Source organism: Herpailurus yagouaroundi, unplaced genomic scaffold (genome assembly GCF_014898765.1).
Source record: "Herpailurus yagouaroundi ecotype Mexico unplaced genomic scaffold, PumYag 162, whole genome shotgun sequence".
In the NCBI taxonomy this organism is placed as follows: domain Eukaryota; kingdom Metazoa; phylum Chordata; class Mammalia; order Carnivora; family Felidae; genus Herpailurus; species Herpailurus yagouaroundi.
In genome coordinates, this window is record NW_024412403.1 from 61,474,388 (window position 1) to 61,499,116 (window position 24,729).

At 42.3% G+C, this 24,729-nt stretch overlaps 1 protein-coding gene across 1 annotated transcript in view; it reads right to left on the minus strand.

The window, feature by feature from the left end:
• The window catches only part of DRD3 (dopamine receptor D3), a 41,374-nt gene extending 19,326 nt beyond the window's left edge, over positions 1–22,048 (minus strand). Inside the window, exons 1-3 of the mRNA XM_040484557.1 lie at positions 21,942–22,048; positions 14,749–15,053; positions 2,968–3,080 (exon numbers count right to left, since the gene is read on the minus strand). Coding sequence (XP_040340491.1) covers positions 2,968–3,080; positions 14,749–15,018 — 383 coding nt within the window. The 5' untranslated portion in view covers positions 15,019–15,053; positions 21,942–22,048. The remainder of the gene's footprint in view (positions 1–2,967; positions 3,081–14,748; positions 15,054–21,941) is intronic.
• Between the last annotated feature and the right edge of the window lie 2,681 nt (positions 22,049–24,729).

A 24,729-nucleotide genomic window follows, 5' to 3' on the forward strand; every position in this document is an offset into this window, starting at 1 on the left:
ATTTCAGGTAGTGAGGGCAACGCCTTCTGGGAGTTGTCCCCTATGGGACAGAGCCAATTCAAGGTTTATCCTTTTGGTTGTGAAAGTGGTGAAAAGTAGAAGGGTCTGTCAAGCGTGGCTGCTGCCAGTGCAATGGTGCTCTTGTGCAGGCTAGGAAAAGGCCCCCTCTCCTGGCCGACTCAAGATTTGCAAAGAAACACTGGTTGAATTCAGTTCCCAAACGCTTGTGCAGGGCACAACCTGCACAACCTCACCTGCCAGCCCCATGCTTGTGAATGTGTGTGGATGGAGTGTGTAGGCACACTCTTAAGAGGGTGGAGAGTAGGGTCAGGAGCCAAGAGGCAAGGAGGGGGCTGCCCCAGAGCCTCTTCTAAGAAGCTCCCTGCTCTGCTCTTCACCCACTCTCTCATGTTCTTTCTGAAGGTACACATTTGTGCTATAAACGTTGGCTACCCTCAGACAAAGACCGCTCAGTTTGGTTTAATATTCTTTGTTCAAGGTCTGTAATAGGCGCAGCAGGGAGACTCACGGTGATAAGGAACTAGGACTAGTATAAGAGTTTGGGGAAGTGGAGGTGATGATATAGCAAACTAGATGCAGCCTGCTACTTATGTAAATTATATATTTAGGTACTAAATGGCCAGAAATCACACAAAAGACTTACAAGAGTTCTGTTCTCAGAGACCTAAAAATATTATAAAATCCCCAACTATCCCTTCATTTTAAAACAGCTTTATCAAGATATAAGTCGCATGCCACATAATTCAATGTGTACCATTCAATGTTTTGGGGTATATTTATAGCATTATGCAACTATCTCCCTTGATTTTGAAATACATTCTTTAATGGTGGGAGTCCCAGCTGTATGGACATCTTCTTTAATTTTCCTTCTCAGGTGGATAGCCAATCAAAGGATAAAGACAAAAGACTATCCAGTTGACTGGTTGGCCTGCAGTATCACTACAGGGAGGGGTTTTCACATCCATTCTTCGGTCACTGTTCAAGATTCCCATTTCAGCCCATGAAAGGGAGTTTAGGGTGTTGATAGGGAGGGCACAACCCTGGGTGGTGCAAATGTCCAACACAGGGAAATGAGAAGGACCTGCTTTAGATCCTCTAGCGTAGTTACAGAAAAAGCGCTATGAGAGTTCAGGGGTAACTGAATCAAGTTTGTAGAAATTGACAAGTGTGGTAGACCTTGAAGCAAAAGAGGAACTTAGGCAGGGCAACCCAGAAAGTGATGAAATTGAAAAGATAGACGGAGGCCATATTGTAGAAAACTTTGAATCCTAGGCTGTGAAGGTAGTTTTAACATTTATTTCACAGGCCAAGGAGAGGCTGAAGGGTTGTGAGTAGGGTAATGGATGTTTGGACTTTACTTCTGGGGAGAGTAATTCTGAGAGTGGTGGGCAGGACCAGTCAGGAGGCTGTGGCAAAAGACTGGGGGAGAGGTCATAGGAACCTAAAATAAGCAGGCATAGTAAGAAAGGAAAGATAGGGGCAAATTTGGGGGAAAATGGCAAAAATGGAGTCTGTAAGCCTTGAGTGCTGAGATGTGGGAGATGAAGAAGAGAGAGGAGTCGAACAAAACTGAGATTGTAAGGCAATGATGTTGCCAATAAGGGATGATCAGATTAAGATGGTTTTGGTTCTTTGATGGTTTGATGGTTTGGCTTTTAACGTGTTGCCTTGAAGGAGCCAGTGAGGTATCTAGGTGGTAGTGTGGTTTGAAACTCAGGGGAAGTATTAGGGGTGTAGCTGGCGATTTGAGGAGGCTTAGCACAAAGCCTAAGATTATGAACTTGGAGTCAGACATGAATTCAAATGCTGGCACTGCTCTGCACTAGGGGTGTGACTTTAGGCAAATTCCTTAATTCCATTCAGAAGCCCGGAAATGAAGATAATAATAGCAGCTGAGTTGTGAAGATGAAGTGAGTTAGTGCACGTTAAAGCCTTAGTCCAGTGTGGTAGATTCTCAGTGATTGGCAGAGTTTGTTTGGGAGTGAGTGGATGGTTTTGCTGGGAGAAAGGGTATAGGAGGGAGAAAGGATGGAAGAGGAGGGAGGTGGGAGGGGACTCAGAGAAGGGAAGGTTGGAGGCTCTTGCGCGGCAACAGAGGCTGTGGGCTGGAGAGCAAGCTCCTTTCCCCAGGGCCCCCTGTGGGCCTGGAGATGTCCATGGGAGCCTGAGCGAGTCCAAGGCCCAGGCAGGGGAAAAGGGAAAGAGGAGAGGAAGCAAAAGGAGAGGAGAAGTGAGGAACAGAGGCTCCTAAGGCCAGGGCTGGGCACTCTTCGGTAGGGAAAGCGAGGCTGCTTAGCTGGGACATGCACTGAGGTGACTCACAATCACAGAAATCCACTCCACCAACCAGAAAGCAATTCTAAAAACATCACTGTTTCCTTGTTTTCCTTAAATTCCACGAAGGAAATAAATAGATCATAGCCACAATGCCTAAAATCGCCTTTCTCTCCATACACTTCTCTCTTCTCTCCCTCCTTGCAAATACTCCCAAGCATTTCGCTCTCCTCTCTCTTTTCCTCTTTCTCCTACCTCTTCATCAAAAACAAACAACAAATAATGGGAAATTTTTCCTCCAAAGTCTTGTCAGCTCACCTTTTTTGTCTGTGTCCTGCTCTCCCTTTTCTCCCAATTAGAAATCACAAAAACCCCAGAGGATGGTGGGAAGGCAAAACCAGAATCCTCTTTAGCGGTCTAGGAAGAAGGAAAGGCTAGGAAAGCTATAGGATAATTATTTTTCTCCTGCCACAGGGGTTTCTTCTCTTCTGCAAACATTAGTTTAAAAGAAAACGAGAGAGATGTCCTAAGTGGTAAGTTCTACTTGACAGTGACCCCAGTGTCCTCAAGTGCAAAGTCTGGGCCTCAAATATAGCAGAAGCAGCTTTCCCAGGCTGGTTTCCCACACCACCTGGCAGCCTAGACCTGGTAGAAGGGGAATCCAAGCTCTACCTGTCGATGCTGATGGCGCAGAGGTTCAGGATGCTGGCTGTACACATCATGACATCCAGGGTGACGAAAACATCACAGCAAATTCGGCTGAAAGTCCAGACTCCACCTGTTACCTGAGCATCAGAGACAAGGATGTTAGTGTTTCCCCCGACAACCCAGTCAAGTCTGTTGCCTTCCCTAGGCTAGCCTGCACGTGCTGACATGCCCTCCCTCTGGCTGGTACTATTGTGCCAAGGGGAGTCAGACACTGAGGAGTTCCAGGCTGCTCAAGATGATCGGTCACCCAAGAAAGGACAGATTCACAGAATGTTAGAAAATTAGTGCTGGAATTAGTCCAGTGTTTCTGAAAGTGTGGTCCACAGTGGGGTGCTTCTTAAAGATACAGATTTCTGAACCCTTCCTTAGGTCTACTGAGTCAGAATCTCTGAATCTGGAGCCCATGAATTTTCATTAAAAAAAATTTTTTTTAATGTTTATTTTCGAGATGGAGACAGAGCACGAATGGGGGAGGGGCGGAGAGAGAGGGAGACACAGAATCTGAAACAGGCTCCAGGCTGTGAGCAAGCGGTCAGCACAGGGCCTGATGCGGGGCTCGAACCCACGAACCTTGAGATCATGACCTGAGCCGAAGTCGGACACTCAACCGACTGAGCCACCCAGGCACCCCCATGAATTTTCATTTTTAAATACTCCCTCTGGCCCTCTCCCCCACTCCCTCCAAATACACCAAGATTTGAGAATTACTGATCTAGTTCAAACTCAGGAGGCAACTAAAGCTCCTTGTGGTTAAGTGGTATGCCCATAGATGCCCAGCTGGTAGTGAGAAGAGCTTGGGTGATAGCCAGATGTGTGCATTGTGCCAAGACTGCCTTTCTGAAGCCCTCCTCACAGTGGAGAGCTTACCATGTACCCAGGAAACAGGCTGGGAACACGTTTTTCATGACACTTACCTCTAAAATGAAAAATCTGTCTGGCTTCTGGTTTTAAAGCTTGGAAGCATTCTAGAACAGTATCTGTAAGAACCTGTGTGAAGTAAGTCTGTGCCAATGTACCTGGCTTGGATGCCCCGGTTTCAGTCACCACGAGGTGGGGGAACAATGGGTCCAGGGCATCAGAAAGGGGTGCTGATTCTATGACTTACAGCACCAGTGAGGATGGTCCTGGCCTCACGCATTTACATGTGTGTTCTAAGCTCCCAAACTTCCTCCTGGTCATGCTTACAGAGTGCCAGGAACTTAGGTAATTTAATTGGTATCCTAGCATATTTCTATTTTATTTTAAAACTTTTTACATAAGCAAATCAAACCAGACATGTTCAGGGAGACTGTTACTTTCACAGTGCCCATAAACTCCATTCTTGGGCCCTGAGGCATTTGTGCCTCTTCCCTTGGGGACCATGCTTCTCAAGGGGAAACCTGTGAAGCTTTGTGCCCCTGGCTGTAGCTGGGTGCTCATGATATCCCTTCTGGGCAGGCCCAGTGGCTCTCTAAGAGAAAGGGGATTGAAAAATAGGTACACTAACCTCTGAAGTAGCTTCTCAAGGGAAAAAACAGGTATTGTCCAAATGAGAGTGTGTGAAGATGGTGTTGTTCCTCTGGTTAGTTTTTCTCATCCAAGATTCATGTTACGTGGCCAAGTCACTTTACTGTTCATTTCTGATTTATTCCACTAAAGAAAGGTTGTGGAAGTCTCTCTTCCCTAATCACTTCTTTCCCCTTAGATTTCTTTTCAGCACCCGATGTTAGCCCTGTATTTGGTCTTCTCCAGACTCTATTTTGAGAAGCCTTCACCAAGGATATTTTGTTTAAAAGCAACAATGAAAAGTTCAAACTAGTGATGAAGTTGTTATTTTTGTTCATTAGGTTGTGGATTTACTTTCTTATAGTTCAACCATTTGGCTCTATATAAATAAGGCCTAATATGAATTTATAGGAATTCTGAGAATGAGAAACTCATCAAAAGGGAGCTGTATAGTCATAATAACACAATGATTTAAGGGAGCCAGGAGAATAAAGGACGGTTTTCTCAGTACACTGGATGGTTGTATACTGTAAAAGCTTCTTGCAGAAGTTGAATTTTGTATACTAAGTCTCATTTTAACATAAGTCTACTATGCAATTTATGTCTTAAATTGGGTACTTTTTTTTTTTTTTTTTTTTTTTGCAAAATTGTGAATGCCTGTGTCTGTGAGTTGGGGGTGAAAATGTAGGTGAGAGAGGATAGTTAGAATAATAGCAAACTCCAGTGCTTGCTGGGTATTCGTTCATTTGTTCGTTCATTCATTCATTCATTCATTCATGAAGCAAGTAGTTGTGAGGCCCCTTAGTTCGTAGAAGGAGGATTTGCTTTGTGTTTTAAGAGGTCTTACAAATGTACTTCAGGCCTTGTCCTTGAAGAACTTATGTGATAACTGAGGAGCAAGGCATTCTTAAAATGACTAGAGATCATTATGAGATCCTAACATTGTTAATACAATCTAACATTTATTGAGAACTTACTCTGCACGAGTCACTGACCAACATGACCCAATCTGGGAATGTCTATACCTTTGAAGCTTTAGATTCTGAAAACTGAATTTGTTCTTTACTGTATGTGCCCTTAAAGCTTTTGGGGGACGAATGATATGCTTACTTGATAGGAAATTGAATTACTGTTCCTTAATTCTGTAGGAGCAGGGACTCTTCTGAAAGAGTCAGTGGTCTCTGACATAACCTGTATTAGTACAAATAGCTAACATTTCTTGAATGCTTACTAAGTCTTGATTCTGCAAAGCACTCTACATACATGGCCTCTATTGCCACTTGTAATCCTATGAGAGACTGCTACTGTTTTTACCACAGAGAAAGGGACGAAAGCTGGGAGAGGGTCAGCACTTCCCCCAGGGTGGCACAGCTAGCAGAGGCAGACAGGGCATTGGGATGGAGGTCATTGCCTGCCCTGCTATAGGGGGGTAGTGAAAGCACACACCTGGCAGGATTTTTGGTACCCTGCTTCTTTAGCCCCTGGAGGCCAAAGCCCTCAAGGTCTCCCCTGGCTTCCCCTGTGCCACCCTGTTCTGGTTTCCTCTCTCTTTTTTAAAAATCTTTATTTATTTATTTATTTTGAGAGAGAGACAGAGAGACAGAGAGAGACAGAGGGCAAGCAGGGGAGGGGCAAAGAGAGGGAGACACAGAATCTGAAGTAGCCTCCAGGCTCTGAGCTGTCAGCACAGAGCCCGACGCAGGGCTCGAACTCACAAACTGAGATCCTGACCTGAGCTGAAGTCGGATGCTTCACCGATTGAGCCACCCAGTCGCCCCTACTTTTCTCTTTTCCTGTCCCCACTTCTACCACCAAATTTCCCATTCTCCTTGATCTCAACTAAGTGTCAAAAGGAAAAAAAAAGTCTGATCAGCTGATTGAAGTAACTCCCACTAAGGTACCATCACTTAGCCTTTCCTGGAGCTTACTCCTGAAAAAGAATCTCTAACTGGTGGGATATGTAATGGAAATCCTTTTTTTTTTTTTCTTTACTGGAGTGCTCCACACCAAGTAAATACTAATAAGCAATCAATAGAGCTGCAAAGGACCAAGCACATGGTTAAGTAACTCTCACATGTGATTCTCATAGCAACTCAATGAGGTAAATGTTATTTCCAGGTTAAAGGTAAAGAAGTGGAGACTGAGAATGGCCAAGTGATTTGCCTACGGACGCATAGCTAGTAAAAGCAGCTGGCGTTACAAACCCTGAATATTAACGATTACTCTATTTTGCCTCTCACAGGTTAGCACCTTGGTGCACACCTTCTGGGAAGTCTACAGGTCCACCCCGTTCTACCACCTGGGAGGGAGAAGAGCTGGTCCTGGCCCATCCATCCACCACACAGCCGATATCAACTGAGTGTCTGATACTTCGCACTGGTGAGCATATTCAAGTGAGTGGAGCCTGTGTTTGCCCCCAGGGCCTCAGACCGTAGTGTGCACATGTTCGGGGGAGTCACGTATGAATGGGTCTGGGGGTGAGCTGAGGGCCCATGAGAGAGACACGCAGGAAATAACTAGGATACAATGTGAAAAGTGCTCATGGGGACATAAGGACAAAGTGTGGGGAGAACATAAAAGGTAAGGTGAGCTTGGAAATTGAAGGAGAAAAAAAAAAAAGCAAAACCAAAATCTGATCGATTTAAGGCTCTGTAGAGACATGATTCTACCTTTCTCCTAAATTCTAATGAATAACTCACTCCAGAATTGTGCAGTGGCCAGGTGGTGTTACTCTCACTTGCTAATGAATATAAGTAACTCCCTTTGGCGATACAGAAGGTGGGAGTAAGCAAGGCAGCGTCTTCAGGTACTGAAATTGGCTATTGATTTCCAACAGACACAGCCTGAGGCAGCATTTCCCAAATTTACTGATTAGAAGACAGCATTCCCCAAATCACCTGAGGCTCTTGTTAAACAAAATGATTCTCAGGCCCCACTCGGAATAATAAGTCCCTCCAGTGACTCTTACTGCCTGGGAGGTTTGGGGATGCGGGGGTGGGGGTGGAGGGCAAGACACTGTCTTCAGAAACGGTCATCCCTCAAGCACAGCTTCTTGAGCATTCGGTGCCCCATGGATCCCTTTGGTCTCATGGTTCCCTTTCCAGAAGAATATTTTCAAGTGCATACCATAAAATACAGTGGATCACAAAGAATATCAATTATACTGAAATACAGTTACCAAAGTATTTTAATGTATGTGCTTCTTTAATAATGCATTAAATCACAAGACCTAGTGGCAGGCAGGTCCAAAATGCCTGTAATTTCAAAGTACTGGTGAGTGTAAATGGTATTTCAAAGTGTCTGCAACAACTGTAATGCGATTTGAAAACGTAAATATCTGTGATTTCTACTGGTGACACTAAAGATTTTTTCTGCTGTGGGTTGATGCCTACATTCATAATTGAAGAAAATACTAAATGTCAGTCTAGTGAAAATAAAGGAGTAATTTTATTTACATCCAAGTTGATGGCCTCCCCTGATTAAGAGTGTTTGCTCTAAGGGATGGATTTTTAGTTGTTTGGGAGATGTCCAAGAGGCAAACATGGAACTACTTCTCTAGCCTCTTCATTCCATTTTTGTTTGCCACATTTGGAATCTTTTGGGGGGCGGCAGGGGAATGGCTGTGGGGAAAGATAGGGGATTCAATGATCTGAATCCCAATTTCCTCATCTGTGAAATGGGGGGTTTTACAGATTAGTGGTTCCTAAATGTCATATGGTAGCAGATGGCCAGCTGCCTGCACAAATTACTCAGGCTAGGAGTAGGGCTGGGGCAGGGGGTGCTGGTACAGTTACCACAGACTTCCAGGGCCACCCCTGGACATTCTGGTTTGGGAGATCTTGAGTAGGTCCAACAGTCCGTATTTTGAACAAGCAGCTCCCTATAATAAAGGTTTAGCTCAGAACTGCTCAAAGTTTAGACGTATAAGACTCGTGGAGAACCCATTTAAAATGCTGACTCTCCTTGGGATACCTGGGTGGCTCAGTTGGTTAAGTATCCGACTTTGGCTCAGGTCATGATCTCAAGGTTCCTGAGCTGGAGCTCCGTGTGGGGCTCTGTGCAGATAGTGTGGAGCCTGCTTGCGATTCTCTCTCTCCCCTTCTCTCTCTGCCCCTCCCCCATACATGCATGCTCTCTTTCTTTCTCTCACAATAAACAAACAAACAAATAAATAAATAAAAGCAGAGATAAAAAAGAGAATATATAAATAAAATAAATAAATAAAATACAGACTCTCCTTTATTTCTAACAATCAACATCATTATAAGGGCCAGAGGCTCCTTTCCCAAAACCCGGTAGCTCTTTCTCATCATCACTATCTGACCTTGATGACTCCCTGGGGTGAGTTTCCTTGCCTGAACCCCACCCTGCTCTTTTTTGCTAAGTCTGCATTACTTAACTCTCACATCTTTTCTCCTGTCCACCCTGGGACCCAAGTATTCTGAGTTTAGTATTCTAAATGTTCCTCTGGCTGCTTACGTTGTCTTTCTGGCTTGATATAAGTGCATTAAACATTACAAAAGGTGGTTAACCGAGTGGAACAACATGGGATGTTTGTGCTTGGAGAGGGAGCTCCACACAGACTGCAGCTTCTAAAGCAGGAAATTAAAACCTTGAGAGGGAATCAGAGATAGAACTATTTGTTATGGCACAGAAAAGAGTTTTCGAGAAAATGCTGCAAACTGAATTAATGAGACAGCCAGGCCAACGCCCTCTAAAATAGAACCTGCTTTGAGATCACCTGCATGATTTTTATCCTGAACTTCCCTGCTAGGCCTGAGGACAAAGAACACTGAAGAAGGCCTCTGCTAGCCCCCCTGCCGAAGCCTAGGCTCCTGTGAGCCTTAGTGATGAGAATGGTATCAGTGAAAGCCACTGTAGTGCATACTAGCTGGTTGTTCTCTGGAAAGAACACATCATCTATGCTAAACCGACTCTTCTATCCAGTGATTAGTTCAGAGAAAATCATGTGCCAGAAGCCAGTTCAATCAAAGTACACCTTGACACTTCTACTTGGAATTCTGAGACACAGATTTCCTCTCTTGGTGGAGTGGTATGGTGTACACATGTAAGGCCTATCGCTTACCCTGTGCCTGTGGATAAGGCCAATACATAAAAGAGAGCTGAGAGAATTGTGGGGAAATGGAGCTGGAGCCCTGTTCAAACTGTGCCTGTAGCCCACCCTATCACAGGACTTTTAAAGTTCCTGGTATGAGAGCCAATGCATTCTGTTTATTGGCTTAAACAGTCAATTGGAACTAAGTTTTCTTTTACTTACAACTAAAAGTATCTTCCCCTCCCCCCCCCACCCTTTTTAATTTAAATTTTAGTTAACAGTGCAATATTGGTTTCAGGAGTAGAATTCAGTGATTCATCACTTATATACAACTCCCAGTACTCATCACAAGTGCCGTCCTTAGTACCCATCATCTATCTAGCCCATCCCTCACCCACCTTCCCTATAGCAACCCTCAGTTTTTTTCTCAGTCATTAATGGTCTCTTGGTTTGTTTCCCTCTCTTCTCTTCCTTACCCCCTTCCCATATGTTCATTTGTTTTGTTTCTTAAATTCCACATATAAGTAAAATCATGTGGCATTTGTCTTTCTCTGATTGACCTATTTTGCTTAGCATAATACACCCTAGCTCCATCCACATCATTGTAAATGGCAAGATTTCATTCTTTTTGATGGCTGAGTAATATTCCTTGTAAACATATACCACATCTTCTTTATCCATTCGTCAGTTGATGGACATTTGGGCTCTCTCCATAGTTTGGCTATGGTTGAAAATGCTGCTATCAACATTGGGGTGCATGTACCCCTTCAAATCTGTATTTTTGTATCCTTTGAGTAAATACCTAGTAGTGCAATTGCTGGGTTGTAAGGTAGTTCTGTTTTTAGTCTCCTGAAAAAGTGTATTATGAGATATTTATAGCTCACGCTTCTTAGTTATCAAAGTGCTTTCTCAGTTGATGACAGTTAAGCCTATCATGAAGCCTGTGACATAGGGGAAGTATAGCTGTCACCTCCATTTGATTCACTTAATTCCATGTCCTCTGACTCCCAGTTCTGAGTCTTTCCGTAGAATAATCCTACGCTGGAATGACATTCATCCCAGTGAATTTCACCAGAAGTGCAATGTTATGGGACATTTTATTTGCCTATCTCACAGCAATTCCTCCCACCACATCTTCTTTTTAAATAAAACCCACATTGTCACTTTCTTTTCTATCCTACCTTGTATCCTTCCCTTATGATCCAGCTTTGGCTAATTAAACTTAAGTGAAGTCCTTTAGGAGATGCTTTGAGGCACTCCAGGGAAAGGGCTTCTTTCTTTCTCTCTTCTTTTCTTTTTTCCTTCCTCCCTTCTGTTCCCTTCCCTTCCCTTCCATTCCCTTTCGTTAAAAAAAAAAAAAAAATACATTTTATTTACTATTGAGAGACAGAGAGAGACAGAGCATGAACCTGGGAGGGGCAGAGAGAGGAGGAGACACAGAATCCGAAGCAGGCTCCAGGCTCTGGGCTGTCAGCACAGAGCCCAACACAGGGCTCGAACTCACAAACCGCAAGATCATGACCTGAGCCGAAGTTGGGCGCTTAACCGACTGAGCCACCCAGGCACCCCTCGTTCCCTTTATTTCTTTTTCTACTGTCCCCACCCATCCTATCTATCTATCTATCTATCTATCTATTTAGTTTTAAATTTACATCCAGGTTAGTTAGCATATACCCACCCATCCTATTTTTGAATATGGCCATGATGCTGAGAGTTATGGCAGCCATCCTATGAGTAGCATGAGGCACTAAGCCAGTTTGCCAAGGATGGAAGAGATTGGTCCTTGATGACACCATGGTGCAACTGAATCAACACAAACAATTGACTTCCTCCAGAATTCTGGTTGTGTGAGAAAAGTAACTCCTATTTGTTTAGGCCACAGTTAGTCATATTTTCCAATATTTATAGCCATACATACTGGAGCTGGCAAAATTTGGCAATTTTCCTTTGAAAGAAGGTATCTGGCTGGTATGAGCCAAAATTTCCTTCAAAGAATATGGATGTATTCAAGTCAAAGCACAGGAAGCTATGAATTTGGCAGCTAGTTTGGCCGCCACACGGTGTTCTTCTCATTCCTGTGCTCTCCTCTTGGGTGCCCTCATGCCTACAGCAGTCTCTGTGCTATGGTCAACATCGCATCCTTTCCTCTTTCTAAGGGAGCTCTTAGGTATGATCATGTAATTACTCGACCAGCTGCTCAAATCGTATGACCATTAGGACAAGTTAGTGAGAATAATGCTTTGCTCTTCTCTGAGACCCAGGGACTTATATAGTTACAGTCCCTTTAAGGACTCAAAGTACTCTTTTCTCTCCTTAAGATTCCCTGTCTACTTTTGAAGTCCACAGAAAGCAGGAAGGTATTTAAGATGAGGAAAAGTATATACTGTAGTTGGTTAGGGAGACCTGGTCCTTTGGATTAGAACTGTCTAATATCTTAACTGGCTGTCAATTATGGCTGCTTTAAGTCATGTTGTCTTTTATTGAGAGAGACTCTTAGTGGACTGTTGGCCAAATTGGTACAGAAATATTAAGTTGCATTGACTAGAGTTTTAAAGAAAGTGTGTAAGACATAAAAGAGGTCCCAAAGCCCATTTCCCAGTGGAGAGATGTCTCTCAAATTTTCTCTATAAGATTGTAGAGTTATTTGACCATGATTTTGATTACTGAATACTTGCCCCAAAGAACCTGTTGGACAGAATGCCTATGGGTTTTTATGAGAGGGAACCAAGAGCTCCACCAGAGCTCATCTCAGGAGGGAAAACTCATAATTTCCCAGGGTGCCTGGGTGGCTCAGTTGGTTAAGCATCTGACTTCAGCTCAGGTCAAAGTCTCATGGTTTGTTCATGAATTCAAGCCCCACATCTGACAGTGCAGAGCCTGCTTCTGATCCTCTGCCTCCCTTTCTCTCAGCCCTTCCCCTGCTGGTGCTCTCTCTCTCTCTCAAGAATAAATAAACGTTAAAAAAAAAAAAACAACCCTCATAGACCTAACCTACAGAAAGTCCAGTAAACCTCTGGCAAGATTTCCTGCTGGCTCTCTGTGGGCTCAGTTAGTCTTCTACACTCAGCAGTAGAAGGGAGACATCATCAATTTTGGCAGGTGTGGCTAGCAGGGGATGGCATGGGTGTCTAGTGTGGAAAAATCACAATGTCCATATCCTACACTGGTATCTACAGAGATTTTCCAATATGGTCTATCCAGAGTCTTGGAAGCAACCACAAACGGACAGTTGACGAGTGACCCTGAATGGCTTTGTTATAGACACCAGAAGACTGGTTTTATTTCAGAGGCAATTAAGGTGTTCATTATCATGGAGGTCCTCATCTTGACCTGTCTGACTGAAAGACTTAAGAATCTTTGTAATGTATACTGAGAAACACTCTGAGGTGTGGGATGGTGGTGTGTCCATATTATTTATTATGAATCACTAAATAATCCATACTGGTTTGTAGCACCTAAAGTCTGCCTTACTCTTGAACAAAAATATCATATGTGTCTAACTCCTTTTCAGTCTCACTATTGTTAGATGTAAAAAAACAAAAACAAAAACAAAAACAATTCATTGTAACAATAGATATAGCTGCAGACGGTACAAGCAGGAATTGCCCATATAATGCATACATTACAGAAAGGATGCATTTAATCATTCATATATCAAATATTTATTTAGCACATATTATGTGCCAGGTAGTACATTTGGGCTACAGGAGAAAAAGAACAAAGATATAGCTTCTGACTTCAAGGTTGCTTCAGTCATTTTGGGTTGACAGAAAAGTCAAGATAATTATAAGATCTTTTGCCATCAGGATTATCCTAACTGGGAGAAATTAGTGCTTATTTTTTTGAAGTCTTCCCTCAGCCTTTACCTCTGCCCCAATAAGCCTAGATGTTTTTCTGCTTTTCCTTTACTTTTCTATTTTCTTGATTTCTTTCTTTTATGTTTCCCCTTTGAGATCATAAGTCTAATTTTAGTTCCCAGTCATTCTTTAATAGGGGTACCAGCCTAGGCAGTCTATGGTTGAGGTTTTTACTCTCCTGTGATATGTCATACTTAATTAACTGTCACCTTCACTATTAATATTAACTGAGATATTAATTTGATGAATTTTAATTTCTCTTAATCATAGCATCATTTTGATCCTTCATTGGATACCTCTTTAAAATGATACATGATACACGGTGCAGGAGAGACATATTTATAGTACATTAAAGTGCTTTTTTTAAAAACTCTTCAGTAATTGCATGTTTTCCTGGTAAGAATATCTATTTCTTGAACAGGTGTACCCTGATTCCTTTGTTAGCAAATGGATGTTTTGTCTTGATCACCTCCTGACTCTGTTTTGCACTTTCAAAGGAAAATACTTTCAAATTTAAGAACTGTTTCTCTCCAGAAGAATTCTCCAGGGTTTGCTGCATTATCTGACTGGTAAGGGCTCTGTACTATTAATGGAGGCATCAAAAATATAAATGTGAAGGTTGGGTCTATTTGGTAGCAGAGTCTGTGGAGAGCTGGTACCCAGGAGGAAAGAACTGAGTCCGAGGGCAACTAAACCATCAAAAGAAGTCTGATCTATTTGCAGACTGTTTTTTTCTCTTTTTTCCCCTCATTCATTAAAAAATTCTTTCTGGTTTTTCTGTGATTCCTTCTGAGTCCCCCTGCACCCTCACTATTGTCTCAGGTCCTTTCTGCACATCCCCAGCCCTCTATATATTGAAACACTGATGCAGACACCCATGGACTGCCTCCCCCAAGCCCCCACATCTTTGCAATGTGATTGGCAAAGAGAATAAACCTGATTAATTTTTTTAAGTAGGCTCCAAGCGCAGCGTGGAATGTGATGTGGGGATTGAACTTATGACCCTGAGATCAGGGGTCACATGCTCAACTGAGTGAGCCACCCAGGCACCCTGGACCTGATGCATTTTTAGTATGAGTCTCCTCACTCAAGTCCAGTCACCTGGTTGTTGGAGACCCAGGAACACAATCAATTCCCAGCTCCTTGGTTCTGATATGGGCAAGTGAGGCTGGATAATGACAGCTCTCAGGCCTTCAGTTTCCTTATGAAAGGGATAATGAGAGGGGCTCTCCTTCCTTCCCAGTCCCTCGATCATGACAGGGAGCATTTTGAACCTGGAAGGCCAGTACCAGGGAAGACAAGGACAAGTACAGTCACACAGGCAGCCTGCACTTGGGGCTTACTCACCTCCAGGTACACCACCCAGGGCATCACCAAGGTGGCCACCAGCAGGTCTGCCACGGCCAGGCTCACCACCAGGTAGTTGGTGGTGGTTTGCAAAGCCCGTTCCCTCAGCACTGCCACACATACCAGACCATTGCCGAAGACGATGGCCAGGATGAGCACGCAGTAGGAGAGGGCATAGTAGGCATGTGGGTGGGCTCGGCTGGCCCCTGTGGAGTTCTCTGCCCCACAGGTGGAGTTGATATGGCCACTCAGCTGGCTCAGAGGCGCCATAGCCCAATGGGAGAAGAGTGACCCCAGTGGGTTTCCTGGGAGGAGACAGAAAACAATGTCTATAAAATTGGATACTTTGGAGCTTTTTTATTTATTGCTTTAACAAATAATTATTGAGCACTTTCTATATGCCTGGTAGTGTTTTAAGCACTGGAAATACAGCAATGAACAAAAGGGGTACATATTCTTGCCCTCATGTAGCCCCCATTCTGGAGGAAAATACAGTAAGAAATAAGATAAATAAAGGATGTAGTATGTTCGATAGTGATATGCATTTTGGAGAAGGATAGATCAGAGAAGGAGGTAAGGAGATGGGGAGAATTGTGTGTGTATGTGTGTGTGTATGTGTAGGATATCTGAGGGCAATTTTTAATCAGAGTAATCAGGAAGCCCTCGTGGAGAAAGGGACAACTGAGTCAAGACCTGGAGGACATGAGGAAGCCAACCATGCAGATATCTGCAGGAAGAGTGGTTCAAGCAGAAACGATAGCAGGTACAAAGGCAGGACAGGCTGATGTGTGGAAGGTGGCAGGGAACCAGAGTGTCTGGAGTGAAGTGAGGCAGGTACAGAGCAGAAGGGGGTGAGGTCGAGAGGTTGTGCAGGGCCATTGAGAGAGCTATGCTTGGACTCTGAGTGAGGTGGAGAGCTGTGGCTGGATTAGAATCCCAGCTCTGCCACTTCCTACCACTGGGCCCTTGGCATGTTATTGCATCTCCCTGAACTTCATTGTCCTCCTCTGTAAAGTGGAGGGAATCCCGTAGGGTTTTTGTGACTAGCGAGTGAGCTATTAAGTATGTAAGACATTGAAAGTTATGATACCTAGCAAGCTGTGTAAGTGTGAGCTCTTTTTCTCTTACTGGTCTGTCTGCCTTAGCTTCCCATCCCCCTTTCCTTGTTTCCTCTGTCTTCTTCTCTGTTGCCTCTGTTTGCTTTTTCCCCTGCTCCCTCTGTCTCTTCCTTTAGTTTCCCATTCTCCCTCTTGTATTTTACATGAGGCATGGTAGGAATGCGATGCTGGCTTGTGGGAGAAAAACTCAAGAGTAATGGGGTATAGAGGCAGTACAGTGGTTTTTATGTTTAGGGAAAATCTACGTGTGGAATTTTATTTGAAACCTCCTAATTTTAAAAGATTGGTTACCAATTAAAAAAAATATTTAAGCCCCATGGAGTCCCTCCTCCTTCCACCTGCAAAATCCCACATCCATGGGCCAATGACCCATGACCATCAGTTTTCGGCCTCTGACAGGGTCCAAAGCCCTCACTTTCCAAACAGGGAAATTGAGACCCAGAGAGGTGAGTAATATGTCTTAGGTCATAAAGCTTGTTAGCAGCAGAACTGGCATGCAGGCCTTCTGATTTTTCCAACACTCTCCTTTGGCATCTGAAAGCTACAACAGTTGTTGTGTTGTGACCCCACTGGGATGAACTAATCCTCAAACTGTGGGGACTTTGGACTTAGAGTGGGAAAGGCTCAGAGCCCATCCGTTGCCCCCATGACACCAGCCTGTTGGGGCTGAAGAAGAGACTCTGGGCTCTTAGAGCCACATTTGTGCATGTCTGGGTAGAGATGGGGGTGGGGAGGGAAGGAGACAAAAATCACCATCTCCTGTAGAAAAATATGGAAATACCTGTGTCACAATGGTAGCAGTGCATCAAAGCCTTATGTGCTGGAAGAGGGACTCTTGCCCTGCAATCTTTGCTTTAGAAGGTCCCACTCTGGACCCCCTCTGTCATATCCTCCCCATGGGATGAGGTCATGCCCCCACCCCTCCAACAGTGCCAAGGAATGGGTCCACCAAGAGTTCACACTGCTATTCTGGATCACACTCTGGGTACCAAAGTCACAGAATTCTCTGCCCCAAATGCATGGACCCTGTTTCCAAGGCACAGGCCCTATTTTGGATCTGTCACCCTGAGGGTAGACTGTGTCATGTGTATTTGGGGCCCCTGGGCTCAAGCAATAGCTCTTTCGGGGGCCTCACATGAGTGGCTTGGGTGTGGCCTAAGGTAAGGAGAGAAGAGGATGGTGTCCCTGGGGCAGGAGTTGGGATGGAAGGCAGCTTCTCATGCCCTCTCACATTTTGCATTGAACTTTTAAGTGCCCAGGAATCCTGAATTCAAACCTAGCCTTCCAGATGGTTATGAAGGTATATTTGTCAAGGCAGGAGGATTAAACATTTTATTCACTGGTTTGTTGGTTATAACTAAAATATTTAGACATGGAGTACACAGGAACGCTCGCTCCAGCGTATCCCTGACAGAGATAGAGGCTGACTTGGTGGCCAGGATTTGCTGTCAATCCTGTATCTGCAGCTCTCCTTCGATGAGGGGATTGGCCTAATCATGTCTGTCATTTTATGCCTCATTTTGAAGTGTTTCATACTGGAATGCAAAAGTGTTAAAATGAATAAATGATTGTAAGGGGCTGACTTGGAATGAATGCAGAGAATTGTTTTTTTAAAAATTGTTCTTTATCTTGGCACACTATTTGTACTCAATATATTTTAAAATATAATAGTTTTTGATAATAATTATAATTTTCTCATTATTTGGAAAGGGCAGCTGCTACCCTGAAGATATCAGTGCTGCTGCCAAGAGCTTTGTGAAAAATACAATGCTTTCTGATTGTTCAAGGATATTTTCACCTTTGAGATTGGCTTGGACACAGAACACCTTTCCTTCTGTGACTGGACCACTTTGAAAAGTAGTGGCCAGAAATTAGTCTCTCATGGGGTCTGTAGCTGACCAATGATTTCTTAGTCTCATCTTGTCTGATAGGTAAGATAAAGCACAAAACCTTGGGATATTTGTTCTGATCTTGGACTTCTTACTCTGCTGAGGTTTGATAGCTACTTAAAAATAGTACAGCTGAGGGGCGCCTGGGTGGCTCAGTCAGTTGGGCGGCCGACTTCGGCTCAGGTCATGATCTCATGGTCCGTGAGTTCGAGCCCCGCGTTGGGCTCTGTGCTGACAGCTCAGAGCCTGGAGCCTGTTTCAGATTCTGTGTCTCCCTCTCTCTGACCCTTCCCCGTTCATGCTCTGTCTCTCTCTGTCTCAAAAATAAATAAACGTTAAAAAAAAATTTAAAAAAATAGTACAGCTGAGTGTCAATGACTAGTTATACAAAAAGAAACCCTCAACTCTGAAAGTCAATTCTGAGCCTGATGTTGGAATCACAACTGCATGGATTTCTGATTTATTATTATTTTTGCATTGTATCATATCTGGCCTAAGATTCTTTATAGTAGAAGGTAGGTGTGAACCTTGGTTGTCCAAGCAGTTCCTGATGAGTTGTGGGTGTGGGGGAATGGAAGCAGAATATGAGTGAGATGCTGGATTACTCCCTGCCTCTCAGCTAATTGTATCAACTTTCTCCCTCCTTAGGTCTATCTATCCATCTTTTCTTTCTTTTTCTTCCTTCCTTCCTTCCTTCCTTCCTTCCTTCCTTCCTTCCTTCCTCCTCCTCCCCCTTTGCCCTCCTCCTCCTCTTTCTCCTCCTCCTCTTCCTTCTCCTCCTCCTCCTTCTTCACTAGGATTGCTTATATAACACATAGCTGGGCTGGGCTTCTTCATTTCCTTCTCCCTCTGATAAATATATTACCAGATAGCAAACTGGTTTCAGGAGAGCCTGGAGAATTTGTTACCTTAATAATCACTCTCTAAGTAATATATATTTATAGTCTGGTTTCCTCATCAGCAAAATGAGGATATCATACCCACTCCATGGAGTTACTGTGAAGATCAATAAAATTATATATGTAAAGGTTTGGCAGTACTGATGATTTGGGCTGGATAATTCTTTGTTTGGGGGACGGTGTTGTCCTGTGCATTTTAGGATCTTTAGCAGCATCCCTGACATGTACACACTAGTACCAGTAACACTTCCCTTCACCCAGGTTGTGACAACCAACAAATGCCTCCAGACATTGTCAAATGTCATTTGGGTGGCAAAATTGTCCTCCCAGGTGAGAATCATGACTCTAGCATAATGCCTGGCACAAGCACTTGAAGTACTGTGGCTTTTATTGTTAAAGGAGAAGAGGGAATAAGTGAAGCGGTCAGGTAAACTACTACTGCAGAGTGGCTAATGGACTTGGAGATTAGGAGATTACTGGTGACCTCAATAAAGAGTGGTAGTAGTTAAGAATGGATGGGAGGTGAGAAAGTGGAGAAGGCAAGGACTAGAAGATTATGGTTGGCCTTACTCTTTTAAGATTCATTCTACATAACACTACTCACAAATTTTAATGAGCCTTTGATCTTCTTACAAAGTATTGATTTATTTTGGTCTTTATAGTTTATTTTAGCATCTCTGAAAGTGAGTGCATAATCTATTTTAAAAAGGAAAGTGACAAAGAGTGGTCAGGTCCCCATCAACTATGACATATATCCTGCTTCACTGATATTCAGTTCCTCAGGGCTGAGCTACCTCATGCCTGGAGCATTTGTGGGGTGCCTCCTTGGCACTTGGTTGCATACCAGGCTTGTTAGGAAGATACTCATTAAGGCTTACAAGGTTTTAATTATTTGTTCCCTTTCCTTAAGGATATTAAATTAGGCAAAAAACAAACACAATAAAAACTAAAACACTTGAGTTCTCACCTCCTTCTGAAGATAGTAGTCATCATCTCTTCTGGTTACTACCACGTGCCAGGCACTGGTACTTTACATGTATAATCTTAATATTTACAGTAGCCCTGAAGGTGGATATTGATATCCTTTTTTTTAATATAGATTAAAAAACCGAGTCAAAGAAAGGTTCAGTAACTTTCTCAAGATTATATACTATATAGGAAGCTGTATAGAGCCTAGCTTTGATCTTAAGTCTCCTTAAATATCAAACTCACAACTTATTTAATGTGTCTATTCTGGGGGTGGACATTGATGTATGGAGTCATTTCCAAGTAGAGATGTTTTTTTTCTAAACCCAGAACAGAACACCTTAATAGCAGGGTTCCATGGCCAAATCTTCCTTTGTATCATAGATTCCTGTCTTTTGCTATCTCTAACCTTTCACTCAGTTATATCCTGACCTCTAGTCTCCATAGCTTTTCTGGTTCTGGGCTTCAATGGAGATTTGCTATATTGGTTGAAAAGGTTGATAATTATGGCTAAAATTTGTAAGCATTTTCATATTTAAATCTCACAACAACCTGATAAAGGAGGTAGGTGCTAGTATTACTCCCATTTTGCTGATGAAGAAAGTAAGTAATAGAAAGGTTAAGTATCTTGTTGGGGTCATACAATAATAAATGATGAAACTGATTCAATCCGAGATCTGTTTCTAGACCTTATTTTCTTAACTACTCCACTATTGAGGTAAGGAAGACAAACTGGAAATAGAGACTCATTTGAAAACCTTGCCTTTTCAGAGTATCTTGTTCATAGCACCTGACCAAGAACAGTGAAGTCAGTGCAGGTGCACACTGCATTTGAAATAGTGGGAGTTACATTGTCATTATTATTAGAGGTAGTCTTTAGCATTTCTATGGCACTTTGTTCTTGAAAATTGTTGTCTAGTTTATTTTCCTAATGAAGATTCACAAATGCATTAAAATACATAGCATATTTATACATTCGGGCATATTTACACTGTTGGAAATTGTACAGGGAAAAACCATAGCTAGTCTCTGAGATCCAGTAGCTAAGGTAATATACATTTTTTTCTCTAATTAAACCTGCCCCATAGAGCAGAGAATTCCCACTTTCCATCACAACTTTGAATGACCAAGCATTTTATCATTCTAATCAGAGATAAAATGGGAACTCAATAGATCAGTCAATAAATAAGCAAATTATAATCAATGGCAAACTTCAGTGCATTAGGTATTGATTTTAATATTGAGTAAGACCTATTTGGTATTTGCTTTAATTCATATTCTATAATAAGCAACCTTATGTATAGATGCTTTAACATCAGGCATTCATTTGGATACTGTCAGTATTTTCCTTGCTTGAGACCCCTGCTCACTGCTAGCCATACAGACCTTTGAAAATGTTCAACTAAAAATAAACAAGTGTCTGAGTAAGAATCTTTTTCATATCATGTTTGCTTCTCTTTGGCTACAAGAGATCCAATGGTGTGTCAAGCAGTGATTCTTCACTCTTACCCCAGGACAGATATCTTACTGACCTTTTAGTATTAGTAAGCAAAGGGCTTCACCTATAAAGTGCAGATAGGAATGCAGAATGAGCTTAGAATCCAAGTTCCACTTTGCTATTGCTGCATTATTATTGTGCGTGCGTTTTGATAGTATTCAGTTAAACTAAATGCATGAACTGGATATGCATAAACTAAATGCATGCCTAATTACAATGACTTCCATTGACCCAATAAGCTACAATAAGTAATGAAAGTCCAACAATTAAACAACAACAATACCCTCAAAATCATACGCTATCATTAAAGAAAACATACACAATCATCATCTCAAGTACTGCATATCTCTGTTGGGAATAATTGAATTCTGACTTGGAAACAGCCTGACTTTAAATAGACCATTGAAAACAATGCCTCTCTAAACCCTCAGCCCTGGATTACCAGGATGCTAAATTGGGAAGTTTAAAATGACAGACCCTTACAATTAAGTGAGACCCTTAAGGGGAATACAATCAACTTCCATACAAATCCCAGGGATAGTAACAGCTTTTTATTTTCCATTTTTTAATTCTGTCTTGATATAGCCTCTAGAGCCCATGAGGATCTAATTTTGGGGGAAAAAGAGAAAGAGAACAGGTTTCTATTGTTCAAGAAATGAGGGAAAAATGACAACAGTTTCTTTGGGGATTTTAGGTTTTTAAATAAGAGAGGGTACAGAGTTTTAATGCATATTCTTAGAGAACCACAGAACCCCAAGCTGGTTAAATAACCTTCCAGGAAATGCTGTGTATTAAATTAGAAACAAAAGGAAGAATTACTTACCCTGAAAATTTCTTCTGATTTCTGGAGACTGTGGAGTTTAGCACCTCAGCTCCTGCAGTCATTTACTGACAGCAGACATGCCCAAGCAAAGCAAACTTTGCCTTTCCTAGGACACAGAAACTGTGGAAATGAACAGAAAGAAAATCACCCATTTTTGCTTCTAAGGTGAAATCACTTGTGGGCTGCTCTTAAAGCTTTCCTATTAGACCTTACTGCATGCTTCATAGCTGCTTTCAAATTCATGCGTTTTCTCTGGAGGACTTGGGAGGGACCCTAAACTGATCAGTGCTTGGGTCAGCCCTTCAGAGGCTCTGTCCTTGGTGCTGAAAGCGAGATGTAGCAGGCTGAAAGCAGGATTCGTTTTCTATCTCGCTCTCCTCTTTTCCCTCTGAGCCTCTATCTGCTGCGTGCTATGCTTTTTTAGTACATGTGTGTTTTCCCCTCGGTGCTCTTTTTATCCCAGTTATTCCACTGTCTTTCCTTCAATGCTTTAATTTCTTTTGAATAACTCTAACCTTCCTCAGCTTAATTGCCAGTGCAGGTTTCGGTGGGTGTAAAGATGATTGGTACAGAAGAAGCAACAGATCAACAAATCGATACCACAAGTGGTTAATATAAATCAGTGTAATTTAAAACACAATTGACAGAATAATTGAACTTGGAGGTGTAAGCTTGTCTGGGAAAAGAAAGTTAAAGGAAATATATTACAGTGGAAGCAAAACCAAGGCACGGAATATAACTGGTGATAAAGATGCGATAAGCTTAACACTGTGAGAAATGTTAAATATTTGTTTAACAGCACTCCTTGCATTCAGAGAACTTTACAAAATCATTTGCGGATTCATTCTCATTGTTCTTCTGAGGTATATGTGAGTAATTTTTCTTTTCTTTTTTAAGTTTGCTTTATTTTGAGAGAGAGGCAGAGAGGGGGGAGAGAGAATCCCAAGCAGGCTCTGCACTATCAACCCAGAGCATTATATGGGGCTCAAATTCACAAACCATGAGGTCATGACCTGAGCCAAAATCAAGAGTCGAATGCTTAACTGACTGAGCCACTGTGTGGCTGATGCCCCTATGTGAGTAAATTTTCTAATTTTAGAACTGGCTAAAGCTGGATACAACTAAGCGCAATGTAAGTAAAAGTCAGTTTCTTAAGCACCACTAGAACTTAATCTTAATATGGTCACCTGTCTATATAACATCCTACCATGGAATCCTAACTATTCCCTGTTCTCTTGTTTTTGAGCTCTTCTTCTTCCTTCAGACAGGGTGGCAATTCTTTCACTCCTTTCTCTGCCAACAGTGGATGTGCTTGGCAGTTGCACTGCAGATTGTCATGGGAAGCTAGTCCCAGTTTGACTATGCTGGAGACCTCTGCTGGCTGAGAAAGAAGCAGAGGCAACAACAAGGTTTAAATACTGCTGTTACTAACAACAGCCACGTTTATTGAGCATATACTATTTAGTCAGTCATTTTTAATGCACTCTTTCTTTTAATCCTTTCAACAACCCTGAAAGGTAGGTATTATTTTTACATCCCTAATTCATAAGTAGGAAAACTGAGGCTTAGGGAGGTTAAAATAATTTCTGAAGGTCACACAGTTGACAAACGGTGAAGTCAGGATTTGGATTCAAACATCTTAGTTCTGGAGCATGTTCTCTTATCCACTGTGCTATAATTCTTCAAAGGTGAAAAATTCAGATTTCCTCAGAGACTGACAATATGTCATAGAGAATAATAATTATAATGACAAAAATTATGATATCAATGATACACTATTTGTATGGTGACTTATAATTTTAAATTCATGTTCTTGTCTGCATCTTACATAAATCCTTATGATGCCCATTTTTATAGAGGCTGTTGTGGATTTAATTGTATCCCTCCACCCCCTACTCCCACCCCAAATCCATATATTAAAAGCCCCTCAGAACATGACTAGATTTAGAGATAAAATCTTTAAAAGAGGTGACTAAGTTAAAATGGTGTCCTTAATCCAATCTCACTATTGTCCCTATAAAAAGACAAAGAGATACCAGGGAGACATGCAGAGAGGAAAGGCTATGTGAGGACACAACAAAAAGGCATCCATCTGCAAGTCAAGGAAAGAGGACTCAGGAGAAACCAAACCTGCTGACGTGTTGAACTTGGACTTCTAGCTTCCAGAACTGTGAAACAATTAATGTATATCATTTAAGCCCCAATCTGTGGTATTTTGTTATGTCAGCTGTAGGAAACTAATACAGAGGCTAGAGAGGTTAGGTCCCATATCCAAGGTTGCTTATGATTTATAAGGCATAAATACATTGTTATGTGGCATAATTGTATTGAATGTGTCCTAAACCTGGAACTCCCAGCTTGAATGTAAACCCTTAGTGTCTTCTCACGTGGGCTAGGGGATCAAAAGAATATGCACTGTCCAGGGTTGGCATGTCTGACATGTAAAATCAGAGAGAGTGTGTGAGTGGAATGAAGCAGAGGTGTATTAAAAATTCAAGGTCTTAATTGCTCATTTTCAGTATCATGGTTCTGTGCTTATTTTCTTTAACGTCTGAAGATATTGTATCTAATGATAATACTGCTCTAGAAATGCATAAATGTAGCAGGGAAGGCCACATTTCTAAACTTTCTGTGTTGGGATCCCATGGTGTATCCTCACAGGGTAGCTATAAATGTTGCTGGCAAAATTTTCCTCAGCATTTTTTGGAATGTCTTTTTGGGCAAAGTTCAAAGGAAGATAATGAGGGATAAAGATTCTTATTCTAATTCTATATAGGAGCAATGGATA